A 26605-nucleotide genomic window follows, 5' to 3' on the forward strand; every position below is an offset into this window, starting at 1 on the left:
TTTTCAACAACACTGCAAGACAGAATTTAATAAAGACCTTCAAACTTCTAAGGAGAAATAATTTCCAACCTAGATCAATACACTGGGCAATTTCAATAAAATGAGAGAGACGAAATATTTTCTGACCAGTTGTATAAAGTCTCAAAAAATTTACCATGCTCCTTTATTTTAGGAAAGTGCTAAACAATGTGTTCCAATATATTTGAACTTGTAAACAGGATATGACTTAACTCAGACACACTTTTATTTCCCAAAATTATGTGTCTTTGCCCTAAATAGTACCTGGTAGATTGCCAAAAATATCATGAAGACACAGTTGGCATTTTATGGCAGTAACAGCTACTATACAAAACCCCCTGAGTTGAAATGACAAAAGTCACCTTACGAACTGTACTCCTTAATAAACAGTTATTGTTTTAAAGAAAAATTTGTGCAAGAAACTAAGTTTGAAAAATACACAGGTGGTTTTACTATTTTTTTTTTTTTTTTTCGGTACACGGGCCTCTCACTGTTGCGGCCTCTCCCGTTGCGGATCAAAGGCTCCGGGCGCGCAGGCTCAGCGGCCATGGCTCACGCGCCCAGCCGCTCCGCGGCATGTGGGATCCTCCTAGACTGGGGCACGAACCCGTGTCCCCTGCATCGGCAGGCAGACTCTCAACCACTGTGCCGCCAGGGAAGCCCGGTTTTACTATTTTTTTTTTTGAATACCATTGTTTATATAATTTAAAATATCAGATTACTGCTGCTTTAGGCTGTAAGTATTTCTCTCCCCGCTCTCAACTCTTTCACAGTCTAATCCCAAAGTGATCATCCAGGAACACTGTCAGCGCCCGGGGAGTCCCCGCTCACCCTTTCCCAATCACTGTTTCCACACACACTCCCTCAAATGCACGACTACCTGATATTTATGGTTATCGATCCCTCGATTTTATTTATAGTTTTTAAGTCATCTCTAAATACTGTCATTAAATTTACGGTTTTGAGTTTTATATAAATGGAATTATAAAATCTACATTCTTGCGTTTGGGTTTCTTTCACTCAACTCCACGTTGGTAAGACATATCCATATTGTTGAGTTAGCTGGATTTTGTTCATTTTTGGTTTGGGATAGGTTTCCACTATGTGAGTGTACCATGGTTTAGTTATCCATTTCTAGTATTGATGGATATCTGAGTTGTTTCCAGCTTGGACGATTTCCAGTGCAACAGAAGCTGCATTAGACTATATCAATCTCACTTTTAGATCTCATAAACTGTTTATAGGTGAGGCAGAAAGATACATTTTTATAAAAATTAAGAACATTTAGTCACCCTTATAAATGCTAGGTTTCCTTCCATTTTTCTCAAACATAATGATAGCTTATTTAAATAAGCTATAAAGCTGTTGACCACTTTAATTGCACCTTTTCCTGTTCATTCTAATATATTTGTATTAATTATTATTAATTATTCGCTTTCAAATAAAAATAATGTATTTACTGAAGTAGCCATTGGACTAAATAAATACAACACATACTGATCTACAGCACTTAAAATGAAACACATTCAGGCCTCAGAATTGAAATAGGGTAGATTTCCAGAAAGATTTTTTTAGGTGTGATGGAACATTAATAAATTGCATCAATTCCCTCTAAATTGTAATCTCACTGGTACATTGTTAATATAGTGAATAAAGAAAAATTGGAAGGGAGAATGTGGAGACAAAAGAGGCAAAGGGCCAAGAGGATTATCCTGTCACTAAAGCTGATTGTCCCACCTCTTTAAAGTCAGCTGATCAGGTTGGATTTGTCTGGCCATCAAGCTGAATTTGCCCATTAGGCCCTGGAACTGTATGTAATTTTGTAATAGCTGAATATGCCACCAAAAATAGTCACTTACAGACATTTAGAATTGAGATTTTAGTGTCATATATGAGAAGATAGTCATATATATCTATATGTTTTAGTCTTCTTGGCATCATATGGAGGGGAAAATAAAGCAAGTAAAAGCAATAACAAACTTCAAGTTTAATTTGTGGTTAGAAGAAAAACATTTTCTGAAAATGAATTATGATTTGAGGTCTTTTAGCATGAATTGTGAAACATCCTGCATAGCAAAAGGGAGTCTGAATATTATTGTAGGAGGGATGAATGTGTTGCATTTAATTGCTAAAGTTTGGCAAAACATCAAAAAGGATAACAGAGAAAATAGAGCAAGAGATAGACTCGGAAGAAGACAGACAGTTATTGATCAGCTCCTTCGTCTCCTTCTTGGCCAAGAAACTCCCTTCTCAAGCTTCATTCAATGCAAAAAGCTGCAAATCATTACAAAGGAAAGTTTCTACAGTTCTTTCCTTTATTTCCCTGGAGACACAAGAGTATCAGAGGAATAGATGACAAAGAAGTTTGTAATAAAAAGAAAATCGTTATAAATAATTTAACTGGATCAATTCTAGTAAAATCACTGAGAGACATTTAAAAAATTGGCGCTTAATTTATTTAAGGATATTTTATTGACTAAGGAAAATACAGTGGGGTTTAGATATAGCAAAGTGTACTGTAGTTGAAGCAATTTAAATTTGCAGTATTACTGATATTTTATTTGACTATAAATTGTGCACGAGCAATTTTATGTTTATCAATTTCATGTTTATATTTCTGAGAAGTCTAGAAAGTCTTTTGGTAACATAGTTAAAAGTTCTGTACAATACCTTAGGAGTAATTTTGCTTAGGATTTGTTGAACACAATCAAGTCTTGGTGTTGAATTATTAAAAAAAGAAATGTTGACCTTAAACTGAACTGATAGAAAAAGAAAAACAGAATTAAAAAAATTAAGATCATGTTAAGCTAAACCTAAGCCACAAATAAAGAATTTTTAGATAAGGATTGTTAAAACATGCAATAGATTACCCAGATGAAGTGAGAGAATTTCCTTCCATGGTAAAATGATGAAGACTGAAAAATTGAAAGATCGTTTGAAATGTGACTAGAGAAATATTTTTAGGACAGAAGGGGAATATGTAGTCACAATTATTTTTCAGGAAAACACACCTCTCAGATCTCTCGTGGGAGCATAACTGAAGCCAGCCCCAACGCTATACTCTGAAATTCATCACAGCATTTGTGCTGATGTTTCTAGCCAATTACTGTGGCAGAGATACCAAGGCAGGCTCATTACAGGAGGGTGTGCTGGATGTCTCTGACATTTGGCTTTGGCTTGAAGACTCCCTGCTTTCCTTGCCAAAGCTTTTAAAATGTGCACTGCAGTCTAAGACTTTCCTTCCTTCCTCCCTCCCTTTTCTCCTTCCTTCCTTTCCTCCTCCTTTCCTCCTTCCCTCTATCCCTCCCTCTCTTTTATCCTTCCTTCCCTCTGTCCTTCATAGAGGTCAGACCTGAATTGTGTTCTTTTAGCTCTCCTAGCCTCCTATGGCTCCTTTCCTATTTTCCCTCACAGATGTTTCTCCCAATGAATCTCTTGTGCATCTAATCCAGTCTTGGTGTTTGCTTCTCAGAGAATCTGGACTAATGCATGAGAATTCTGTTTGAATTAGATCAAAAACAAAACAAAACAAAACACATTTAAAACAAAGGAGAAAGAGAAAGGAGTATAGCAATCTCCTAAATTGTTAGAAACTCATCTCATATTAAAGATTTATTTAAGGATTAAGAAATTATATGTAAAACTGATTAGATTTAGTTTGTTATTCCTATTTAAAAACAGTTTAAAAAGCTGTTTTCTAGGAGACTCAATTTTTTTTTTTTGCTGTACGCGGGCCTCTCACTGCTGTGGCCTCTCCCGTTGCGGAGCACAGGCTCCGGACGCACAGGCTCAGCGGCCATGGCTCACGGGCCCAGCTGCTCTGCGGCATGTGGGATCTTCCCAGACCAGGGCACGAACCCGTGTCCCCTGCATTAGCAGGCAGACTCTCAACCACTGTGCCACCAGGGAAGCCTGACAAATTTCTTTTATAAAAATAAAACTTCCTCTTCCACTTAACAAAATAAACAGTCTCTTACCTTAGTCTCCAATATAATTCTCTGAGAAGAACTACAGTCCAATGTCCTATTTTTTTTCCTCACTCAAAAACAGCAATTTGTCAACAAAGGTGCAACATCAAAGCATAATTTGGAAAAAGGACATTACCTGTGGCAGATTTTATTTTCCAAAGATACACTACAGTACCTAGCATCCTCTATGCTCTTCTGCAGTGTGACTTGTAACCCTCCCATCACGAGGTGGGTCTGCTTTCCCCTCACTTTGAAACTTGTCAGGCTTGGGTTCTCCTGACTAGTAGAGAATGGTGGAGGTGATCTTCCTTGGATCTGTGCGTTGATATCTCTTACTAACTTTGGAAAATTCCTGACCATTATTTTCTCTTTACATATTCCTTCTGCCCCGTTTTCTTTCTCTTTTCCTTCTGGAACTATAGTCACACACACACTACTAGATTTTTGTCTCACAGGTATCAAATGCTCTGATCCATTTTTCCACTTTTCATCTTTGTGTTTTAGTTTTGACTTATCTTCAAGTTTACTTTTTTCTTCTGTTGTGTCCAGTCTGCTGAAATCACATTTTCAAAAATCTCTGATTATATTTTTCATTTTATTTTCATTTTCCCCTTAGTAATCTTTATCTTTCTGCTGAAATTCTCCGTGTGCTCCTGTATGTTTTCCACTAAATCCTTGAACACATTTATCATTTTGAGTTTTCAGGACCTGTCTGATAATTCTAATATCTGGATCATCTCTGGTTCTGCTTCTACTGACCATTTCTTCTTTTGACCATAGGTCAAATTTTTTTGATCATCCAAGTCTTTCATAATTTTTGATTGTGTGTCAGGTAGTGTGTATAAAAGGACACTGAGAGTAAAGTAAATAATATTTACCAGCAGAAATGGGTACATCCTTTATTCTGCCAGGCTGCTACTATGGGTACCTAAGTCAGTCTGCACTATAGTTGAGCTGGATCAGGATTTGTTACAGGTTTAGTTAGGTTCAATTCAGCATTGGCTTCAAATGTTTTTGAGGACACAATCAAGATTTTCCTTTTATAGGAAGGAGACCTCATACAGATCTCTTTGTACTTTACAGCTCAGTCACCAGCATTCTCAGCCTCAGATGTGCTTTACAACTTGGCTGTTACTTTTTTTTTTTGCTGGGGAGTGTTCTTTGCTCTTCTGTCATGTCCTTGGCTTTCACTCATGTCCTTATGAGTCCTCTCCCTTTCTTGCTGTTTTAACTCAGCTTTGGAGGGCTCTTGCAGTATACTGTAAAGAGATTTTTCTCTTCTGCTAATTCCTTAGTCTTTGGCAGCCACTGCTTTGGATTAGGTAAAGACCCAGATTGCTTTGTCTTTCCTGTCCTAACCTGTTTTTAGCCACTGTCATACTTGAGGATGTTTGTGCCCATTGAGATAGCTGGGGAGGGAGCTCTCTTGCCTGACCACAGCCTATAGAGCTTCAAATCCTTGTACTATGTGAAGGCCCATGGGTTAGAGTTGGCAAGTAGTTGTACACTCACTCTGTGGCTTTTGATCCTTGGATTATAAACTGTCACACTAGACCATACACCCACATTAAAAGATGGTTAAATGATCAGCTGGTTTCTCTTTATCCCTCTCTATGGCAGTCTTCTTTCTATAGCTAATCCATAAGAGATAAAAACACTGTGGGCTTTTTCTTCCTAAGAATGTCTTATTACTTCTTGGATTTTAGTTCCTTTAGATGTCTTTGGTTCCTGAGTTCCATGAGAGATTTTTTTTTTTTAGTTGAGGTGAAATTGATATATAACATTTCATACATTTCTGGTGTACAACATTATAATTCTACATCCACATACACCACAAAGTGATCATCACCAAAAGTCTCATTATCATCCATCATCATACAATTGATCCTCTTCACTCACTTTGCCTACCTCCCCACCCCTTTCCTCCCTGGTAACCACCAGTCTGTTCTCTGTATCTGTGAATTTGTTTTTTGTTTGTTCATTTGTTTTGTTTTCTGATAGGTTTTTTTTTTTTTTAAAAAACTATAGTTTTGTAGCTTTTCTAGCTCATTCTTGTTAGGGTGGGAGCAAATGGTCTTTTGCAAATTTCTACATTCAAATTCTAAGGTGGAATCCCAGTATGTTCACTTGTTTTGTTTTCCAATTTGCAGTACTTTCTTTGTTTTCCCTCTTAAAGGCCACAACTCCTAATGCAACCCTCCTACAACTTTAGCTCTTGCCTGGTTTCCGTAACTGCTCCCTTAAATTGCCCCCCAGACTTAAGGGGAATTATAATAACTACCTGCTCTTGCTAGCTCTGAGCTGCTTCACTATCCTTTGTTGGCTTCCTTTAACCTTGTCCATATTTTTCAAAACAGTCCCTTTATTAAACTCTTCTCAGTCATTGAATGAGCCACCTCCTTCCTGCTGGGCCCCTGACTGATAGGGGACATTCCTATGAGAAAAAGTAAGAGATTCAACCCACAGACAGATAGTAGAGTGTATTATGAGGAAAGCAAATAGAGAATTGTCACAGTTGGTTGAGTTATGTTGAAGTGGTAGTAACATTGGTGACATCCACGAATGAGAAGAGAAAGAATAGATTTCCTCCCTAATTCTTCTTTAATAAGCCTCTGGCTTCTCAAATGGAAAGCTGAGCCACAAAGTTTTATTTGGGTTTGAAGGTCATTTTCCAGATTAAAATTAAAAAAAAAAAAAGGAACTCATTTGGGTGTATACAAAAGGTTAATGTGGAATACCAAGGCTAAAGAATTAATGTGGCTTTCTTGGTGAAGTCGGGTCTGGGAAGGTAAAGAGAGATTAGAAGAGGAAGCAGACAATTCCAAGAAGACAAATTATTTTTATCAGCTGCAATATTTTATTTAACATATACAGTATCATTTGCTATCACATAACTTACTCAGCATGAACCCTTAGGTTTCATATAAGTACCTGAATATTTCTCTCTAAGAACCTTTTATGGTAGAAGGCACCATGAAATAACCAAACCTTTATTGGCTTAGCTTAGTGCTTGGAACACAGCAGGTTTTCAAAAACTGTTAGATATATTAATACTAGCTGACATGTATTAAGGACTAGCTGAGTCCTTACACTGTGCCAGGCGCTCTGCAAAGAGTGCTTGACATACCGTTAATATCCCAATTTATAGGTGAGGAATCTGAGGATACATGAAGCATTTCTATAATAGACACTCAAAATGATAATGAATTGACAGAGGTGGAGACTGTGTCATTAAAATTTTTTCACAGTTGTTTGTGGGAAAAAACCCCTCAGCTTATTGAAATGCAAGATTGGAAGACAAAAAAACCTCTTGATTTTCTTTTGCATGTATGATAAAGTTTATCAGCATTTTTGCAAATCCCTGAAGGATACATCTGACCTGACAAGAGTCACAATTATGGGCCATATACCTTACCTATTTTCTGAGAAAAGCAGAGATTTCATCTCTCCGTTTATTCTTTCACTTATTTCCTTCCTTTCATTTTCCCCCACTTCATTCTCTCTTTTAAATCGTTCACGTTCATTCATTTATTGCTTCATTCCTTCCTTTTTTCCTTCATTCAAACAAGGCCAGGTGCTTAATTTTAAAATCTCATTCAAAATGGTGCCACGTCACCCGCTGGGGCCAAGAACCGAGAGGTGCTGTCATCTTTCTCCCTGCCAGCGTGGATCTCCGTGGAGTCCCGCCCTCTTCTCCTCACCTGCTCCCCAGGAACCCGCGGCGAGGTCGCTGCCACACACTCTGGCCTCAGGCACTCTCCCTCAAGGCCTTCGCCCCTTCTCCCTCTCCCAGGGACAGCCCCGCCCAGCCCCTGCCCTCCCTTCCCCTCCCGGATCCCAGCTAGCTGAGCGCATTTATTTGCATATTTCTACCTTTGTTCCCCGCCGGCGGCCAATCAGCACGCGGGGCGAGGCGGGGGGTCTGGGCGGGGCTCGGGCTCCGACTCTGTCTTCAGCTGCTGCGGCCGCAGGTTCCAGAGCGGGTAGGAACCGCCGCGGGCGCGACGCGCGCTGCAGCCACTGCCCAAGCCCCGGGCTCCCCACCGCGTCTCCGCTGCTGCGTCGCCTCGGCCAGGCCCCGAAGGCAAGGACAAAGAGGCTGCCTGGAGGCTCCGCCGGAGCCAGACTTTACCTGCAGTTGCCGGGAACCTCAGGCTCCAAGATGGTTTGCGGGGGCTTCGCGTGTTCCAAGAACTGCCTGTGCGCGCTCAACCTACTCTACACCGTGAGTATCCCGAGTCCATTCCTCCCCGCCTGGGGGCTTTGCACCTGTTCGGGTGCTCCGTGACTTCCCTGTCTGGCCAATGACTCTCACTTCATCCCGCACCCCCTTTCTGTCTTCCCACGCTCTGGCCTCCCCCGCTCGGCCTCGCCATCCGTCCCCGCCGGGGACCAGGAGCCGGCGACTGTCGCAGTCTTTTCCTTTCATTGTGAAGCCGCCGTCTTTCTGGCTCACTGGCCGCGTCTCTTCCCCATTGCTCTACCCCGCCCCCTCACCCACCGCCTTGTTTTTCAGTTATTTGAACAGACCTCTCCACTTTCCCATCCTTATACCTTCTGCAACTCGCTCTTGGCTCCCAAATCCATCTGGGGCGGATTTGGAGGCGGGAGCCGCCTTGGGTTTGAGGACAATTTTGCAAAAATAGCGTGATCTGAAACTGACAAGGCGGCATATGGATGGTGTGCGTCGTGTTTAGCTCTACGTGCGCCTGTGATTTTAATTGAGGCCACCGTGTAGGTTCACAGGATATCCGCAGCTTCCGAAGTTTGTTTCGTGCTTACATAAAGGAATGCCTTTTTGCGGGGAGCGGGAGTTGGGGGGGGGGAGTTTTGCTTATACCTGATGCTTTTCCCATGTATCTCCCCTCTTATCATTATCCTAAATCCATTTTAAGCTAAATTCTCCAGTAAATAAGCGAGCCTCCACCCAGGTTGTTTCTTTCCCTGCCAACCAGCTTGGGCTTTTTAGTTTTAACCCTGCAGTGTATGTTTGTAATTTTTGAGGGGCAATTCAGGGTGAACAGGAGAATGGGAGAGTAGATTGCCGTTTACCAATGGCCTACCACGTCCCAGATTTTACATACACTTTCCTTTTTCTGACAATCATCCGAGGCAAGGGGCATTGTCTAAATTTTATACGTAAGATAATAGACCGAAAAGGGCTTTAATAACTTTACATAGTTGATAGTTGGCGAGTCAAGAAGTGGAACCCAGGCTGTGGGATCCAGATCTTTCCACAGGCTTCTTTACCATGCAGAAGAAACTTCATCTTCTGTCATCATCCCTCCATCATAGTCTTGCTCCTGTCTATAAATACACCTGGGTTTGTTTTGCAGCACCCACCCTGAAAACAAGCCCAGCTCCTGTGCATTAGCAGAGAGCTAGGCCATCTGTGCAAGCTTAGGTTACATCCTTGGAGTGCGGAGTCTGCCTGTGGTCCCCAGCAGGAGGGAGAGGCTGGGTCCTTTTAGCATTACTGTTCCCTTGTATGTGAACAGGGTTGCAAAGCTTTGAAAGCAAGACATAAACCTGTAAAAAGTATGTCTTTCTGACTAGTTAGTAGGAATCTAATCAACATGTCACTAATCCTAGATTTGGGAAAAATTCTAGACCACCTGGTGATTCAGGTACTTGTAATCGGAGATCCATGTCAAGTTTCAGATGAGAATCCACCTTTGTCTCACCTGAACATGCCTATCACATTGATTATTTATTAAGTAAAAGCTGACCAATTCTCCAGGTATTTTCTTTTGTTAGCATGAATGGCCTGTTTAGAACTTCACATTCCCCATTTTATGCTGACTTCTGCCCCTCCCCCTCATGATTTAGCTACCTGTTTGCCAGACATTTAACCTTATAGTATCTGCTTACACACAGTAGAATGTCTGCGTTGCATACTTACGTCACTGAGGAGGTCTATATAGATTAATATGCCGTATATATATTTTTTTCTAAAGGCAAGTTATTTTTAAATCTGGTTCTGTTGCTTTTGAGATATGTCATTTCTGCTTGAATCTCTTGTGTATTAGGAAAGCAAAGAGAAAGGTAACTCTGAAGGAGCATATTATATAAGACTTTTATATCTGTTCTAAATGATTGACCTTCAGAGTGTATTCTATTGATTTTAATAGCACTGTAGTAAAAATTAATCGGAAATTCACAGGACTGTAAAGATGGTTGGCCCTTTTAAATCTAAACATTTTTATTTTTTTTAAAATTTATTTATTTATTTATTTTTGGCTGTGTTTGGTCTTCGTTGCTGCCCGTGGGCTTTCTCTAGTTGCAGCGAGCAGGGGCTACTCTTTGTGCGGTGCGCGGGCTTCTCATTGCGGTGGCTTCTCTTGTTGCAGAGCACGGGCTCTATGCCTGCGGGCTTCAGTAGTTGTGGCTCGCGGGCTCCAGAGTGCAGGCTCAGTCGTTGTGGCACACGGGCTTAGTTACTCGGGACCAGGGCTCGAACACGTGTCCCCTGCATTGGCAGGCGGATTCTTAACCACTGCACCACCAGGGAAGCCCTAAGGCTTTTTAGAAAAAGGATATTTCTTGAAATGAATTACTGTCTACTGCTTATACATTGTGAACAAGTTTAGATGAGTTCAGCAGTTTAAACTGGAAATGAATGAAAGGTAAACATTGAACCAGGACTTAAATAGATGATGAAAATGTGCCATTGCTATTATTTAGATTCTGTATCTTCCCTGGTTTCACCTCAACATTTTAAGATGGGAAATGTCAAGTGGTTGGGGGAAGGGTTAAGGCTGAAGACTTGGGAGACATTTATTTTTAAGGCATGAATAGGAGGACCCTTTATAGGTTCCAATCCCACCTGGGTCGCTGCCTCCGAAATAAGCTCAAAGTTGTGGGATTGGATCTGAGATTATTTCTAAAAGTGTTAGTAAATCCAGGATTGCATATGGGTGTGGTAGGTGTAAAGGCCATGGTCTGCTTTGAGTCATCACTCTTGCCTTGAAGCATTTTCTTGAGGAACTTAGGGCAGCCTAACTGTCCACATGCTCAGGTGGCCTGCTTATGACCTTGAGATTAGGGCAGAATTCATGACCAGTCCAGAAAGCATGTCATTAAAATAGGTTGGATGGAACATCCCCCAAACTTGTCATGGATTTTTGATCACTAGCCAAAGGTGGGGCTGATTTTTGTTGTTGGTTATGGTTTGGTTGTTTTAATTAATAGAATCCCTAGTAATGAACAACTTTACATTAGTGTAGTGAATATCAACAGTTTATAGATACAGGAGGAAAGGGAGAAGCTATGGTTTCTTTATGCACTTTCATGATGTTAAACAAAAGAGAGTGACTTGCTCTAGAACTTCCTACATTTATAGAAACTGAATGTTTCTTCACTCAACAAATATTTATTGAGTGTCTACTGTGTGCAAGGCACTGTTCTCAGTCTGGGAATACAGCAGTGAACCAAACTGGGCTTTGAAATCAACATGCCTCATGAAGCCTCTTTTTCATTCACTATCTTCTCTACATACGATCTCAAGAGCTTTCTTCAGTCAATAAACATTTGCTTACTGTGTGCATTCTGCTGAGAACTGTGGGAAATAATAAACACATACAAAGGCAAGTACCTCCTCTGTGAAGACAGGATCTAGTGGGGATTTATGGAGTGGAAAAATTAATATTGTATAAGGGAAGGACTGACTTTAGGTGCCACAAAATTTAGGACTAGGGTAGGTCTTTGTGGGTTGGAGAAGAAGGCATGATTGAATTGAGGAAGTGTGGAAATAGCTTGGTCTTTTTGATACTGTTCAGGATATAAACACAAGTGAAAACTGCTTTGGGAAAACGGTCTATTTTATTTTTAATCGCTTATTTTAAAATAATTTTGATTGAAAGTATTTTAAAAAAGTGAAAAATAACTTTAATTATTCCTAGTGATTTGTGGGGAATTTTAGAAGGTATGAAATAAGTGTTATATTAAAATATGTAACGTTTTGCATATGTCTCCTTGTGCTTCTTAAGCAGAGAAAAAAGACTTCTAGGAATCGACTGCTGTTTATATGTATGTGTGTGTGTGTATGAATAGTTTTAATTAAGAACATAAGGAACAGAATATAACTCATGGTCTTTAAATAAGGGTCATTTCAGAAGTTTCAGTTTTGCTTCTTATTCTATATTTATTCTTCTAAAATCTAAGTTTGCTTCTGTTGGTTTTTTGCAATATTTTTTCTATATCTTGGGTTGCTTTGGGGAAAAAATCTCCATGCAGTCAAAAATTATACCAATTTACATTCATTTTAAGACATATGTTTATTTGCGTTTTAGGTATCTCTGAAATTGAGGTTGTCTTAAAATAGGTAAAACATAGCAGATAAATATATATATGTATGTATGTATATATATATGTATGTATGTATGTATATATATATACATATATATATATATATCTATATCTGTACAGTCTATGGAAAGAAAAACAGCTGGGTTTCGGAAGAAAACCTAAATTTGAATACCAACTGTACAGCTTGCTTGGAATTTAACCTTGGGCAAACGTCTCCATCTGAGTTTCACTTTTTTCATTTAAACTGGTGATGATATTTTTCATTCTTCCCTTGTGGAGTTGTTAGGATAAAAGGAGAGAATGTGGATAAATGCTTTGAATGTGCTATAGAAAAAAGAGCAAGTTGTTACAGCTTCGTGGAAAAAGTTGAATTATTTTAAATTTCTGAATTACAAACCTGTAAGTTACAATGGAAAGGTTTTCAAGCTACTGGGATTTCTAACACTTACAGGCTGGTGTTAACTCAAGCAGGCCCTACGGGGGCAAGAGTTCATACCCTCAAAGCAGTAGTATTAATCTTTCAGTTGTAAGAAAAAAATGACTGAGGTATGGTGAGTATAAATTTGGAATGATTTTCCTGTACATTTTTAAAAGTCCTATTCTGGTCATTAGAGGGCTGGAAAAGTATAATTTTGTTCAGTTTCTACTCCAAAATAAATGAAAAACACTAATACTTCAGCCAAAGAAAAAAAATCTACTTTTGTAATTGCCTTCAAATTATTATATTTGACATTTTTCAAAATTCTGATCATTATTTTTCAAATTATTCTTATTTAATATGTGGTTAGGCTTATGTTATTTCTCAGCCCTTGTTCAAACTACTGAATGAATTTAAAATATTTAAGTGGTTGCTGAATATTTACTTGGATTTTGAATTTAAAAATGATTCACTGTTTACAGAACCTGGAATTTTCACGTGATGCTGTTGAGCTGGTGTTCATAGTCGGCCTTTGTGCCAAATATGTTTGTGAAATTTCCCAACTTTTGATTTTAAAACAGTTACCGAAATGTGCTATTTATGTCATTTCTTACTTGAAATGAGGTCATTTTCTTTCACAAAGTTTAACAACATAATTAAGAGGCTTTTAGAAAGAAAGCAAATTTATTAGGGGAATAATTGTATTTCAGCCTACGTTTGAAAAGTGAGATTTGAACATCTCAGTGGTTTAATTTGCATACAGTTTTAGGTAGTTTAAAAGTGGGCCACATCACCTCAAACACATATGAATTACTGGTGAAGACAGGCTAGGTTTAGTTCGTCTTCCTTCTTATCACATTTCACCTGAATTGTTCCTCCATATTGTCTTATCACTGTAAAATGAATAATGCACTTGTAATAGTGGATGAAAACTCTCAGAGAATAAACCCGAATTCCTTAGCATGCCATTTAAGATCTTTCACCATCCGCTCTTCCCGTGTGCATGTCTTCATATATTTCAGCCACAGAGGGTTCCCCAGACATTTTGCCCTTTGTTGCCTGTCTTTGCTGATCCTCTGCTCTTGACCTATAATACCTTGTTCTGTCTTTGAAAACTACTCAAATAAAGCCTCCCGTTTCTTAAGTCAGAAAGAATTGTTTCCTTAAATTTTCACTTGGGAATCAGTCTTACTACTTGAGTGCCACCCCAGACTAATTCAATGAGTATTCAGAGAGAGGGAGAGGCATGTGATTTTTTTGGTTTAAAAAAAACCCTTTTTAAAATCTTCCTAGCTAATTCTAAATTACAGTGAGGGCTGAGAGTCAGTGTTGTAAGATTTAATTTACTCTATCTTTGCCATTAACCATACCAATGCTCCATACTATAGATTGCTTTGTGTTTGCTTTTTCCCCAGCTAGACTATCCACCGTTTATTGGCGGAGATCATAGCTTTCTCTTTGTTGCATCCTTTGGTTTGTAGCATTTTTTTTTTTTTTTTTTTTAGCACAGAGCTTATACTTTCTAAATACTTCTTGAATGGAATTTGCAGAATTGGCTGTTCCCTTTTCACCAGAGGTTAAAACATACCTAATGAAAGCTTGCATAAACAGGATAATTTGCTCAAAATTAAATCTAGAAGGCAGCCAAATATTTTAAGACATGAAAATTAGCGTTGGGTTAAAAATAATAAATAGGAATTGCTTTTATCTGTCTACTGTAGAGTCTAATATGTTTCTTGAAATACTCTTTTCTCTTTTCTCTCCCATTGTTGGCCAAGCTCTCCTATGCATCTGAGGTTTTCCTGTAACCTTTCCCGTGAACAAATCAGCTTTCCGTAAAATTGTACTAGAATCATTGTTGGATAGGGTTCTTTATATTATTAGTCTAATTTATTATTATTAGTCGAACATAAATGTTAAGACGAACCCAAATAATTTTTCTTTTATTCATTCCAATAATATTAATTAAGCAACAGCAGCAGTAAGCGAAACAAACCAAAAGGTCCTGCGTTCATGGATCTTACGTTTGGGGAGGAAGGTAGATGATAAGCAAATAAGCAAATAAGTTATACGTCATGGTAGAAGGTAAAATGCTATGGAGAAAAATGGAGTAAGAAGGCTGAAGCACAGTGGGGCAGTGTTGGGGGGTAGGGGAGGATAAGGGCATATTTTTATGTGTGGTGGTCAGGGTTAGCCTTCTCGGTAAGATAGCAGTGGAACAAAAACTTGAAAGAGATGAAGGACAGACATCTGGAAAAAGTCAGTGGAGGGAACGGCCTTTGAGAAGATCCTGAAGGAGTATTTCTGATTTATGCAAGGGACAGAGAGGACGCCTGTGGCTGGGACCGAGTGAGCAAGCTGTGGGTGGAGTGGTTGGAAATGAGCCAGAGACTTTCTGGGACCCAGATTGAAGGAACTGAACTTTTACACCAAGGGAAATGGGGAGCCATTGGTGGCTTTGGGCCTGATTTTCATTTAAACGTTTGTCTGGCTCCTGAATTGAAAATAGATTATAGATGGCAAAAGTAGAAACAGTGAGATCACCTGTAAGGCTACTGCAGTAATTTAAGCAAAGATGATGGAGGTTTGGACCAATATGATAGCAATGGAAGTAAGAGAAATGGTCAGATTTTGGGTGTATTTTGAAGGTGGTGCCAACATAATTTCCTGATAGATGAGAATGGGGTGTGAGAGAGACCAGTCACAGATTACTTGTGGTTTATGGCCTAAACAACTGGCTTGCTGAATCTGCTATTAATGGGAATGGGGAGACTGGGTGGAACAGGCTTTGGAAGGAACATAAGAGGTTCAGTATTAGATGTGATGCCAATCAGATACCCAAGTGGAGATGTCAGATGGCAGGTAGTCTAATAACAGTGGAGTTCAGGGGAGAGGAATAGCTGGAGGTTGAAATTCAGGGAGCCATCATTGTAGAGAGTGGTATTTAGAATTGCTACTAGATGAAATCAACCAGTTAGTGAGGATAGGTAGAGAAGGGCAGTGATCTGTGAACTGAACCAAGGACACTCCTTTTCTTTTTTTTTTTTTTGTGATACGTTGGCCTCTCACTGTTGTGGCCTCTCCCGTTGCGGAGCACAGGCTCCGGATGCGCAGGCTCAGCAGCCATGGCTCACGGGCCCAGCCGCTCTGCAGCATGTGGGATCCTCCCGGACCGGGGCACGAACCCGTGTCCCCTGCATCGGCAGGCGGACACTCTACCACTGCGCCACCAGGGAAGCCCAGGACAGTCTTATAATAACAGTTTTCGGAGACAAGGAGGAACCAGCCAAGGAGCCTGAGAAGCAATGGCCTGTCAGGTAGGAGGAAAACCTGGTAGAGGTGGGTGTCTTAGAAGCCAAATGCACGTCATTTTAAGGAGGCAGAGTTGAACATCTGTGTCAAATGCTGGTAAGTAAGATGAGGACTAAGTTATGATTCTTAAGTTGGTCAATGAAGAAGTCACTGAAAAAAGCAATTACCCTTTTATTTTGTCATATGATAGACTATATGTCCCTCAACAGTAAGGACCGTGTCCCAATCACTCCGGCTTTCCTGAATGCCCAGCACAGCCTTGCCATATGGTTGACATTTAGTTGATTGAAAGAAGGAGGCAGTGCAGGGCTGTTTTGCCCATAATTCCACGTCTTCTCTCCCAAAACTGCTCCGAAGAAGGAAGACGTAGGGTGGGGTTGAAACTTCGTTGGCAACTGTGAGTGCTACCTCAAACCAGTTATCCTTGGAAAATGGCAAGTCAGGATGCCTTACTTTTGATTCTCTTTATATAATTTCTTCACAGCAGATATTATATATTATGTATTCTGTGCCTTGTAAGTATAAAGCAATCTGCTTGGCACCAAGGAGAACATAGAGAAGAAAAATATGTGACAACAGCACATGAGCCTTCCTTGTATCACTTGAGGAATGAAAATGAGACGAAGAACTGCAGTCTTGGCTTCAACACTAAATGTCTGGATATTTAGCAGTATCCAGATTATTTACAGAATTTTCAAATTTCCATCCAGATGTTTGGTATCAGAGAAACACATGCTTCATAATCACTGAATTGTTCTTCAATTGTTCACATTAGGCAGAAGTTCAGAGGGAGAGTTCAGTGTCACGTGTAATTACTCTTATGACTGTTGAAGCATGGAGAGGTCTGGGGCCTTAGTTTTTAATGTATCGGTGGATGCTGCGTTACATTTTGGTGGTATAGTCTTTGTAAATCTTATTACTGTTTTAAGTTTCTTACGCTCCACTATCATCACGTCTTCTCTCTTGCTTTAGTGCTGACAAAACATTTGTGAATGATTTAACTGCAGAATCGCATCCAGTTTTTTCAAAGTTCTACATTCCTCTTTCGTCCTCAAAGCAATTCACTTACCCTGGTAGAATTTGGATGCTCAAAAAGTGTAGCTGCTCTAGAAATGATTCAGGTCTCTCTTTGCATGTTGTTTCTGCAATGTGGTGGATATTTGGTGAAAGAATGAAACTCTCTTTTATAGGTTATATAGAGAAAGAATAATCTGGAACACACGAGGCTGGATTTCTTCACCCCAAATATTGATTACGTTAGGGAATAAGCATTTTCCTATCCCTAAAGCATAATGAACAAGATCATGAGCTCTTTATGTCTACAGTGTATTTTGAGTACCTCTTCTGTACCAGGCACTTAGCCACATGCTAGGAATATCAGGTCAACATGTGCTTTGACTGTATGGCTCTCAAAGTGTAGAGGGCTCATTAGAAGAATTCAAAGTATGACTGGAGGTGGGGAATAGTGGCTAATGAGTTACCTTGAGAGGTAAGCCAGGCCCTTCGCATTCTTGGATTTGTCAGCCTGGTATTTGGACTTTATTCTGAGATTAGAAACAAAAGATAGCCGGCATGGGAATCACCTGATCTATTGGCTTTAAGTTAAAGACCATCAAAGACTACCATATTAGGAATAGAGTCCAGCTGCTGGTAAGAGAAACCCAGCTACTGCTGCTTCAAATAGTAAGCTCTATTATTTTCATGTAGCAAGATGTCTAGAAGTAGGTAATCTAGAGAAGGTGCACAATGCAAGCATGTTATCAAGGTCCCAATTATCCTGCCCTACCATCCTTGGTATGTGACTTTCTTCTTTGTCACCCAATTACATCTGCAACCCTAGGCATTAGGATTTGTTCCCTGCTGGAAGAAGGATAACGCTGTAAAATGCTTTTCCTCATAAAGCTCTCTCTCTCTCTCTCTCTGTGTGTGTGTGTGTGTGTGTGTGTGTGTGTGTGTGTGTTAGTTCTATTGAAGTATTAATGACATACAATAAGCTGCACATATTTAAAGTATAAATTTGATAAAGTTGTGACACATATATACACCTGTGAAGCCATCATTGCTTTCACGACCTTGAACATATCAACCCCCAAAGTTTCCTTATCCTCCTTTATAATCCCTCTCTCCTGGCACATAACCTTTGCTCCCAATTTGCAGGCAACCACCGACCTGCTCAGCAGTAAAATTGAGGCTGGAGTTCAATTTGGTAAGCCTGGGGCGGGTGTTTGCAGGAGGGAGATGGCCTAGGACATTTCTCTGGCTCATTGAGTCCCTTCTCGTTTGGTCCTTAGAGTAAAAAGTTTCAGGAAGGTCTTTTAGGCTAAAAGGGAGTGCTCCTGTTTTGTAAAAGCCCATTGACAAAGTGAAGTATTTAGAGTTAGTCTAGGCGGGGAAGGTGGTCCCAGTGGGGAAGGTAGACAGGGTCACTGCAAGTTTGCAAATATTAAAAATGTTACGATAAACACTTGCAAGATGAAGCTTGCGTTGACCAGAATTCTTTATAAGTTATAAATGAACGTAAAAGAATGTGTTGGCAAGATAGCACAAACTCTTAGAAGGATATAATTGGGAGATTCAATAGTTGGATCATCAAGTATGGCTGGATCAAGGGGCTCAGAAAAGGTCAGAACTCTCTTGTTCCTTCTATCCACTTCTCAGCCCAGCTTGCCTCTGCATAGATTCTTTTTGAGGCCAGAACTTTCCATGTGCAAGATGGCCACTGACAGAATCAATTTTAATTGTCCTTATGGCTTGCTATACCAGAGGAACCCTTTTTTTCTCTTTCAATATTCCTGTATGATCATATGGGACATACTAATTAACGCTGTTGGTTTATGGACCCAACCCATGAACCAGTCACTGTGTGTAGGAGGATGAGCAACCATGATTGCTGCTGGCAGTGGTTAGAGGGGGCCAGTGAGACGCTGTGATTATGGGTTTTATAAGAAATGTATGTGCTGGGTTGTAAAAACACCGTATGTCCCCTACAGAGATCATTTGTCCTCTGAGTAGGAATTTGAATCTTCTATTCCTAATTCTAGAATGTTCTAGCAACTCCATCATTTGAAAGGCCTACTGTAGTGGTTTAATTGTTCAACACCTACTTAAGCTAGATTGTAAAGAACATTATGCACAACACTTCTTTTCTTTCTTCTGGAGTGGCATTGTGTGTAGTTGATCCAAAAAGTGCGTAAATACATGTTTATTAGTTTTGAATAATTTTATTTGCTAGAGTGATCTCAGAGATAAAGACTGTGCATCCCGACTAGGATTTCTTGCTCCCCTACTCCAGGCAATGCACTGTGTGCTTGTGTATGAATGTTGGCATATGTGACAAATTTTCTAGGTCGGGTAAAAGAAAAATAAGTACAAAATGAATAAGCAAGGATTTGGTAGTTAACTAATAGCAAAGTTGCATGAGTGAGGACCTTATTGTTCGTTTATACATGACTGTGCAACCAGATCTCATAGGGAGTAAGTCAAGGAGACGCTAATCAAACCTATATCAATCGGGCTACAAAGCAAGAACTACAGTTTCTTATGCATTGTAATATTGTCTTTACTATTATATCTCGATGTTAAAAATTACTTAACTATGTTGCTAGGCACTATGATATGGTCCTACAGGAAGAAAAAAATGCACCAAACAGAAAGGTTGCCACAGTTCTGCCTGTGTCATTGGGTATGTCATTTTGCTACTCCGATTTATCACCTATAAAATGAGGGGACTCGGTTAGGGTCACTGGCCAGATAGCTTTGTGCCGCTAGTGCCCTCCTTCATCAGAATCTATGGGATTTCCCTGGCAGTCCAGTGGTTAAGAATTCGCCTTCCAATGCAGGGGATGCGGGTTCGATCCCTGGTCGGGGAACTAAGATCCCTCATGGCACGGGGCAACTAAGCCCACGCACTACAACTACTGAGCCCACGAGCCTCAAGTAGAGAGAAGCCAGGGTGCCACAATGAAAGATCCCGCGCAACTAAGACCCGATGCAGCCAAAAATAAAAATAAATAAATTTTTTAAAAAAAAGAATCTATCCATGTGCGCACTAATGGTTTTGCCACCACCTCCTTTTTTAAGGATTTGCTTGGGGAAGCAATACCAGTTGTAGACACTTTTATAATCTTGCCTTGGTGTGGCTTTTCATAAATTTTAGCTTTTGTACTGTCTCTTTCAAAAGCTCTTTTTTGTATGGTTCACTTTTCTTTGTTTTAAAGAGAGAACAGGAAAGGTTGGTGCTTCCTGTTCATAAATAACATTGCTATCAACAAGTTAACAGATCCATAATTTGTTTTTATCAGCCTTCTGTCTCCCAAAGGAAGGAAACTATTTGTCATAGGTCTAAATTTACTTTCTATTACCATTGGTCTCATAAGGAAACTGTTGTTATTATTACACAAAAAATTCATGCAGTTTCTTTGTCTACCAGGTTCTAGTTACAAGCAGGCTTTTTAATTATACAGTTAGAATCTTATTGGAATCCATAATTTGTATATCACTCATTTGGAAGACGTCACATAATCCCATTCTCTTCAAAATTAAAAACCAACCATAACATACAATTACCACTATTCAGAAATAAATTGCTTCATTATTACCTTTAAAAGGCTCCTTCTTAGTAAAAGTTAAAGAAACACTGATAATAAGATCTAATTAGAGGCATATCATAAAACTTTAGGTGTTGTTTCTAATTTAAAAAGTTAATTATGAGTACTTGGGGATTTTTGTTACAGTGTGTTAGAGACAGCAGTCACACCCAAAAACATTTATCTTGTTTTCAATTTTGCTTTATTAAAAAAACCAAACAGGGCTTCCCTGGTGTTGCAGTGGTTAAGAATCCACCTGCCAATGCAGGGGACACGGGATCGAGCCCTGGTCCGGGAAGATCCCACATGCCGCGGAGCAACTAAGCCAGTGCGCCACGACTTCTGAGCCTGTGGTCTAGAGCCCGCGAACCACAACTACTGAGCCCCTGTGCCAAAACTACTGAAGCCCGCATGCCTAGAGCCCGTGCTCCGCAACAAGAGAAGTCACTGCAATGAGCAGCCTGCGCACCGCAAGGAAGAGTAGCGCCCACTCACCGCAACTAGAGAAAGCCCGCATGAAGCAATGAAGACCCAATGCAGCCATAAATAAATAAATGTTTAAAAAAACCCAAACATATTTTGGGGGTTTATCATAAAATTGAGTCACTTAAGTAAGTTTATGTTTGGACAGTTTCTCTGTTGTGGTAATAAATGCAAAATTTGTTTTTGATTGGACAGTTAAATCATGTTCTCTTCTACATTACAAATGAGAATGTGTATTTAGGAGTCGGGTACCAGAAGGAGGTGATGGGTGGTGTCAAGATGCATACGTGAGTCTACCCAAGTATGACAGACCTAGAGCTTCACTTTCTGTTATAAACAAGTGGAGAATCAGTGAATTACTGCCTACTGTCTTCAGGTCTCTACCACCTTCATTTGAAAGCTTTCCTTTTTCTTAAGTGGGTGCAAATTGTAGGGGAGAATGTGGGCAGTACCTGGAGATGCACAGTTGGGAATTAATGTGAAATATTTGAGAGACAAATGAGAATATCTTGATGTGAGTAGCCATGTTTGGGGAATTGTGGGAAAAAAGGCTGGATGAGGCAGGTTGGACAGATTTACAGAGGAAAGCAAAGTGGAAGAGTTTAGTATTGGTGTTCCAGTAAGAAAAGGGTTGTTACATTTTCAGGCTACTCGTAACTTGGAAATGCTTTATATGCACAGAAAGTAATATGGTGGACTCATGTGATCCCAACAGCCTGATTTCACAAATGCCAGTGTTTTGCTATGTCTCTTCTTAAGAGGTTCAAAGTTATAAAGAGCCCCTCTCTGTTCCCTTTCCCAATCCCCACCAAAAGTATCATACTCACTATCCTAAAATCAACATACGTCATTTCTATGCATGTTTATATATGACAATTTGATCTGGTAATCAACCACAGAGAAACTATAGTGTTTTTTTTTTAAAATAATTAATTTATTTTTGGCTGCGTTGGGTCTTCGTTGCTGCGCATGGGCTTTCTCTGGTTGCCGAGAGCAGGGGCTACTCTTCCTTGCTGTGCTCGGGCTTCTCATTGCAGTGGCTTCTCTTGTTGTGGAGCACGGGCTCTAGGCGCGTGGGCTTCAGTAGTTGCAGCGTGTGGGCTCAGTAGCTGTGGCTTGTGGGCTTAGTTGCTCCATGGCATGTGCGATCTTCCCGGACCAGGGCTCGAACCTGTGTCCCCTTCATTGGCAGGTGAATTCTTTTTTTTTTTTTTTTTGCGGTATGCGGGCCTCTCACTGTTGTGGCCTCTCCCGTTGCGGAGCGCAGGCTCAGCGGCCATGGTTCACGGGCCCAGCCGCTCCGCGGCATGTGGAAATTTCCCGGACCGGGGCATGAACCTGTGTCTCCTGCATCGGCAGGCGGACTCTCAACCACTGCGCCACCAGGGAAGTCCTAAAGTGTAGTTTTTGTGTTTGAAAACTTATGTAAATGGTCTGTTTTATCAATATTTATACAATTTGTTTCATTTTTATGTTTGGAATTTATAGATTTAATATGTGAATTCCCTAGTCATGGTGTTTGAGGTTGTTTTACATTTTTTACTGTTACAACCAAGGCTGCAGTAAAATCCTGATACATGTATGTCTGGCTGGGGACATGGGCATTTTTCTTGGATATTAACCTAGAAGCAGAATTGCTGGGTTAGTAAGAGACACGTATCTGTAACTTTTTGAGGTGCTGCCAAATTGTTCTGTAAAGTGCCTGCAACAGTTGACACTTCTACTGGAATGTGAGTTCTAGGTTCTCTGCATCCTCGTGTCATCAGGCTTAATGTTTGCCAATCTAGTGAATGTGAGATCCACTCTGAGGTTCACTAGTGAGTACCTCATTGTTCTAATTTTTGCTTTCCTGATATATAATGAGATCTAACATCTTTCATTTGTTTATTGGCCTTCTTCTTCAGTGAACTGCCTCTCATTACCATTGACCACTTTTCAGTGTGCTTTTTGTCCTTTTAAATTGATTTGTAAGTAAGTGTTCTTTAATATATACTTCTGTGCTGGAAATATCTTCTAGTCCTAGGTATATCTGACATTTTTCTGTTTTTTTTTTTATCATATAGAATTTAAAATTTTAATGTGAGGTATAGTTTGGTGGGTTAGAACATGGATTCATATCACAGTTCTATCCCTTCCTTGCTGTGTAACCTTGAGCTAATTTCTTAACATCTCTGTGCACAACTTCCCCCATCTGGAAAATGGAGGCAATAGTACTACCTACCTCTTAGGGTTGTTGAGAAGACTGAATTAGTTAATAAATGTAAAACATTTTGAATACTTCTTGTATGTAGTAAATGACATATTTGTATTATATGTGCTTTTGGGGGGTCTTGTTTAAGATTGTTTCTTTAACCACAAAGGCAAAATATCTTCCTGTATTTTTTTCCCCAAAAGTTAAAAGTTTGCTTTTTATATTTAGGCTTTAAAAGAGATTACTACTGTTATTTTTCAAAATGGGAAGGTAGTTGTGGAAGAGCTATTAATTAAAGACTGCTCTTTCCCTACTGATGTAGAATTCCATATCTCATCAAGCCCACACTGTTGGTTTTAGTTACTTGATTTTAATTACCAAACCATTATAATAAATTCTGATATTTGTTTGGATTATTTTTAACTTCTTTAGTTCTTTTAGTTTTATTTATATATTTAATCTTACTAAATAAAAAAAATAAAACACATTCAAAAGCTATAGAGTCAGGCTCAGGTTTTGAAGAGCATGGTGAAAGCAATAACAAAGACAGAATTTGGGACAGTTAAATGTGACCACTGACAAAGGTTGATTTGCCACTAGGAGCATTTCTTATGCAGGGTGCTAGTGACAGTGTAGCTGGGCTGGGAAAAAGTGCAGCAGACACAGGTCTTTCTCTTTAATCTTCTTAAAAATGTTCCTAGCTCTTTGATGACATTTATTCTTCCATGTAACTTAACGGATCATTGTATAAATTTTTACCCAAAACCATGAGACTTTGACTAGAAATACGTGAAATTTGTAGGCTAAATTGGAGGTGAATTGATGCTCTGTTATAACGAGTGTTCCCACCATGAACATGATAAATCTCTTCATTTAATTTAGGTCTTTTCCATGTTCTTCAATTCATCTCATAATTTTCTCCATGGGTGTGTTGTAATACTTCTTTTAGATTTATTTATATGTACGTCATATTTTGGAGACCTATTACAAATTGCTTTTAAGGAAGTGCATGAAGAGATATGGAGGTGCGTCAGCATGCTGTTGATTTTGTATAGTGACCTTTCTGTGACCTTTTACACTGGAAATACAGCTTTCTGGAGGTCTAGACATGCAAGGGTCTTAGTTCAGCTTCCCACTTCTGCATGGTTTAAAACCCAAGTCCTTCCCCTTTAGGGACTGTTCTGATCTGGGAATTCCTTTGCACCCTCTCATGGCCACACAGTGCCAGTTGTATGCTTGCCGTCTGACTTTCAGTTCTCCTTTCCTTTCTGGCCTGTGGGAATTTCCCATAGTTTCTCTGCACTCATATATATATATATATATATAAATAAATATATATTATTTCAAAAGTTATTTGTTTATCTTTTTTGTTAATTAATTAATTTATTTTTGGCTGCATTGGGTCTTTGTTGCTGCACGCGGGCTTTCTCTAGTTGCGGCAAGCAGGGGCTACTCTTCGTTGCGGTGCACGGGCTTCTCATTGCGGTGGCTTCTCTTGTAGCGGAGCGTGGGCTGTAGGCGCATGGGCTTCAGTAGTCGTGGCTCAAGGGCTCTAGAGCGCAACCTCAGTAGTTGTGGTGCATGGGCTTAGTTGTTCCACGGCATGTGGGATTTTCCTGGACCAGGGTTGGAACCCATGTCCCCTGCATTGGCAGGTGGATTTTTTACCACTGCACCACCAGGGAAGTCCCTCAGCTAAATATTTAAATAAAATGTTGTCTTTTTCAATATTTTAAAGTATGAGTAGCAGGAAGGACTCAAGTTACATGGGTAACTCAGTTGCCCAAGTTCTATAGTAGGATGAGTAATACTCTTCTCCCACCAAAGTAAGTTTCACATCCTCATCCTTAGAACCTGTGAATATGTGACCTTATATAGCAAAAGGGGCTTTGACGATGTGATTAAATTAAGCATCTTGAGATAGGCGATTATTGTGGGTTACCTGGGGGCCATATATAATTACAAAGGTCTGTATAAGAGGGATGTAAGTGGCTTATACTCAGAGAAAGTGATGTGCTTAGAGAAGCAGGTTGCAGTCTGAGAAATTTGAAGATACAACACAGCTGGCTTTGAAGATGGAGAAAGGGGATATACTGGCCAAGGAGTGCAAGTGACTCCTAGAAGCTAGAAAAGGCAAAGAAATGGATTCTCCCCTAGAGCTTCCAGAAGGAATGAAGTCTTACTGACACTGTTACTTTAGCTTAGTAAGACCCATGTTGGACTTCTGACCTCCAGAATTACAAGAGAATACGTTTGTGGTGTTTTAAGCCACTAAGCTTGGGCTAATTTGTTAAAATGGCAATAAGAAAGTGATACATCCTCTCAAATGTTTTTGAAGGAGAGGTGCCTAGTATCATTGATGGGGATGACTAAAACTATATTAGAGACACAGCAGAGTGAACTTGGTGAGGAATACTCTCGAGTGAGAGGTACATAGAAGGGTGTAACCTTTTTCTTCTACCTAGAAAAAAAAAATCAGAGCAAAGATACTTGTGAATGTTCTAGATAATGTTTTCAATAACAGCATAAAGCCTAGTCTGGAACCTAGAACTTCTTATAGAAGTGATAAAGTGCCCTACCCCCCTTTTAGTTATAGACATTATTTTTCAAAGGGGAAAAGATTCTCATTATTAATATGCCTGTAACTTGGGTAGCTGAGAGAGCAGAGAGCAGTTTTCTCCTTTTGTTGAAATGCTGCTGTTGTAAATAAAGGATTTGGTTTGCTGGGAGGGTACTGACAAGGGATACCTGAATAATTCACTCCAGCTATATGGTAGGGATAACGTTGATGGTAAAATATCAGGCAGCTTTCTGTAACATGCATTCCTGACTTGTTCATCTCCAAATGCGAGAATTGTTTTGTGTGGGCTACTGTGACAGATTACCACAAACATGGTGGCTTCAAAACAGCAGAAAGCTATTCTAACAGTTCACGAGGCCAGAAGTTAACCATCAAGTTGTTGCACTCCCTCTGAAGGCCCTAGGGGAGAATCTGTTCCTTGCCTCCTTGCCACTTTGCCTCTTCTGTGTTCTGGTGGCTGCCAGCATCCCTTGCCTTGCGGTCACATCACCCTCTGCCTCTGTCTTGATATTGCTGTCTCCTCTCTCTGTCCCTACTCTCCCTCTGCCTCTCTCGTAAGGATACTTTTGATGACACTTAGAGGCTGCCTGATAATCCAGGATAAGTTTGTCCCTTTTAGACCCTTAATTGAGTCACATCTTTTGCCATGTGATATAGCATTCATTCTTTTGCTGTATACGGTAATATTCAGTTGGGGTCATTTTTCAGCCTACTATGTGTTCTGTTATGGTTCCTTTGCAG

The 26605-nt window shown here is 39.9% G+C and overlaps 1 protein-coding gene across 1 annotated transcript in view; it reads left to right on the top strand.

Annotated features, from left to right (window-relative positions):
- The first annotated feature begins 7885 nt into the window (after positions 1 to 7885).
- TSPAN13 (tetraspanin 13) overlaps positions 7886 to 26605 on the top strand; it is a 34052-nt gene continuing 15332 nt past the window's right edge. The window contains exon 1 of the mRNA XM_032642173.1: positions 7886 to 8211. Coding sequence (XP_032498064.1) covers positions 8149 to 8211 — 63 coding nt within the window. The 5' untranslated portion in view covers positions 7886 to 8148. The remainder of the gene's footprint in view (positions 8212 to 26605) is intronic.

The sequence above is a fragment of the Phocoena sinus genome, chromosome 9 (genome assembly GCF_008692025.1).
Source record: "Phocoena sinus isolate mPhoSin1 chromosome 9, mPhoSin1.pri, whole genome shotgun sequence".
Classification (NCBI taxonomy): Eukaryota; Metazoa; Chordata; class Mammalia; order Artiodactyla; family Phocoenidae; genus Phocoena; species Phocoena sinus.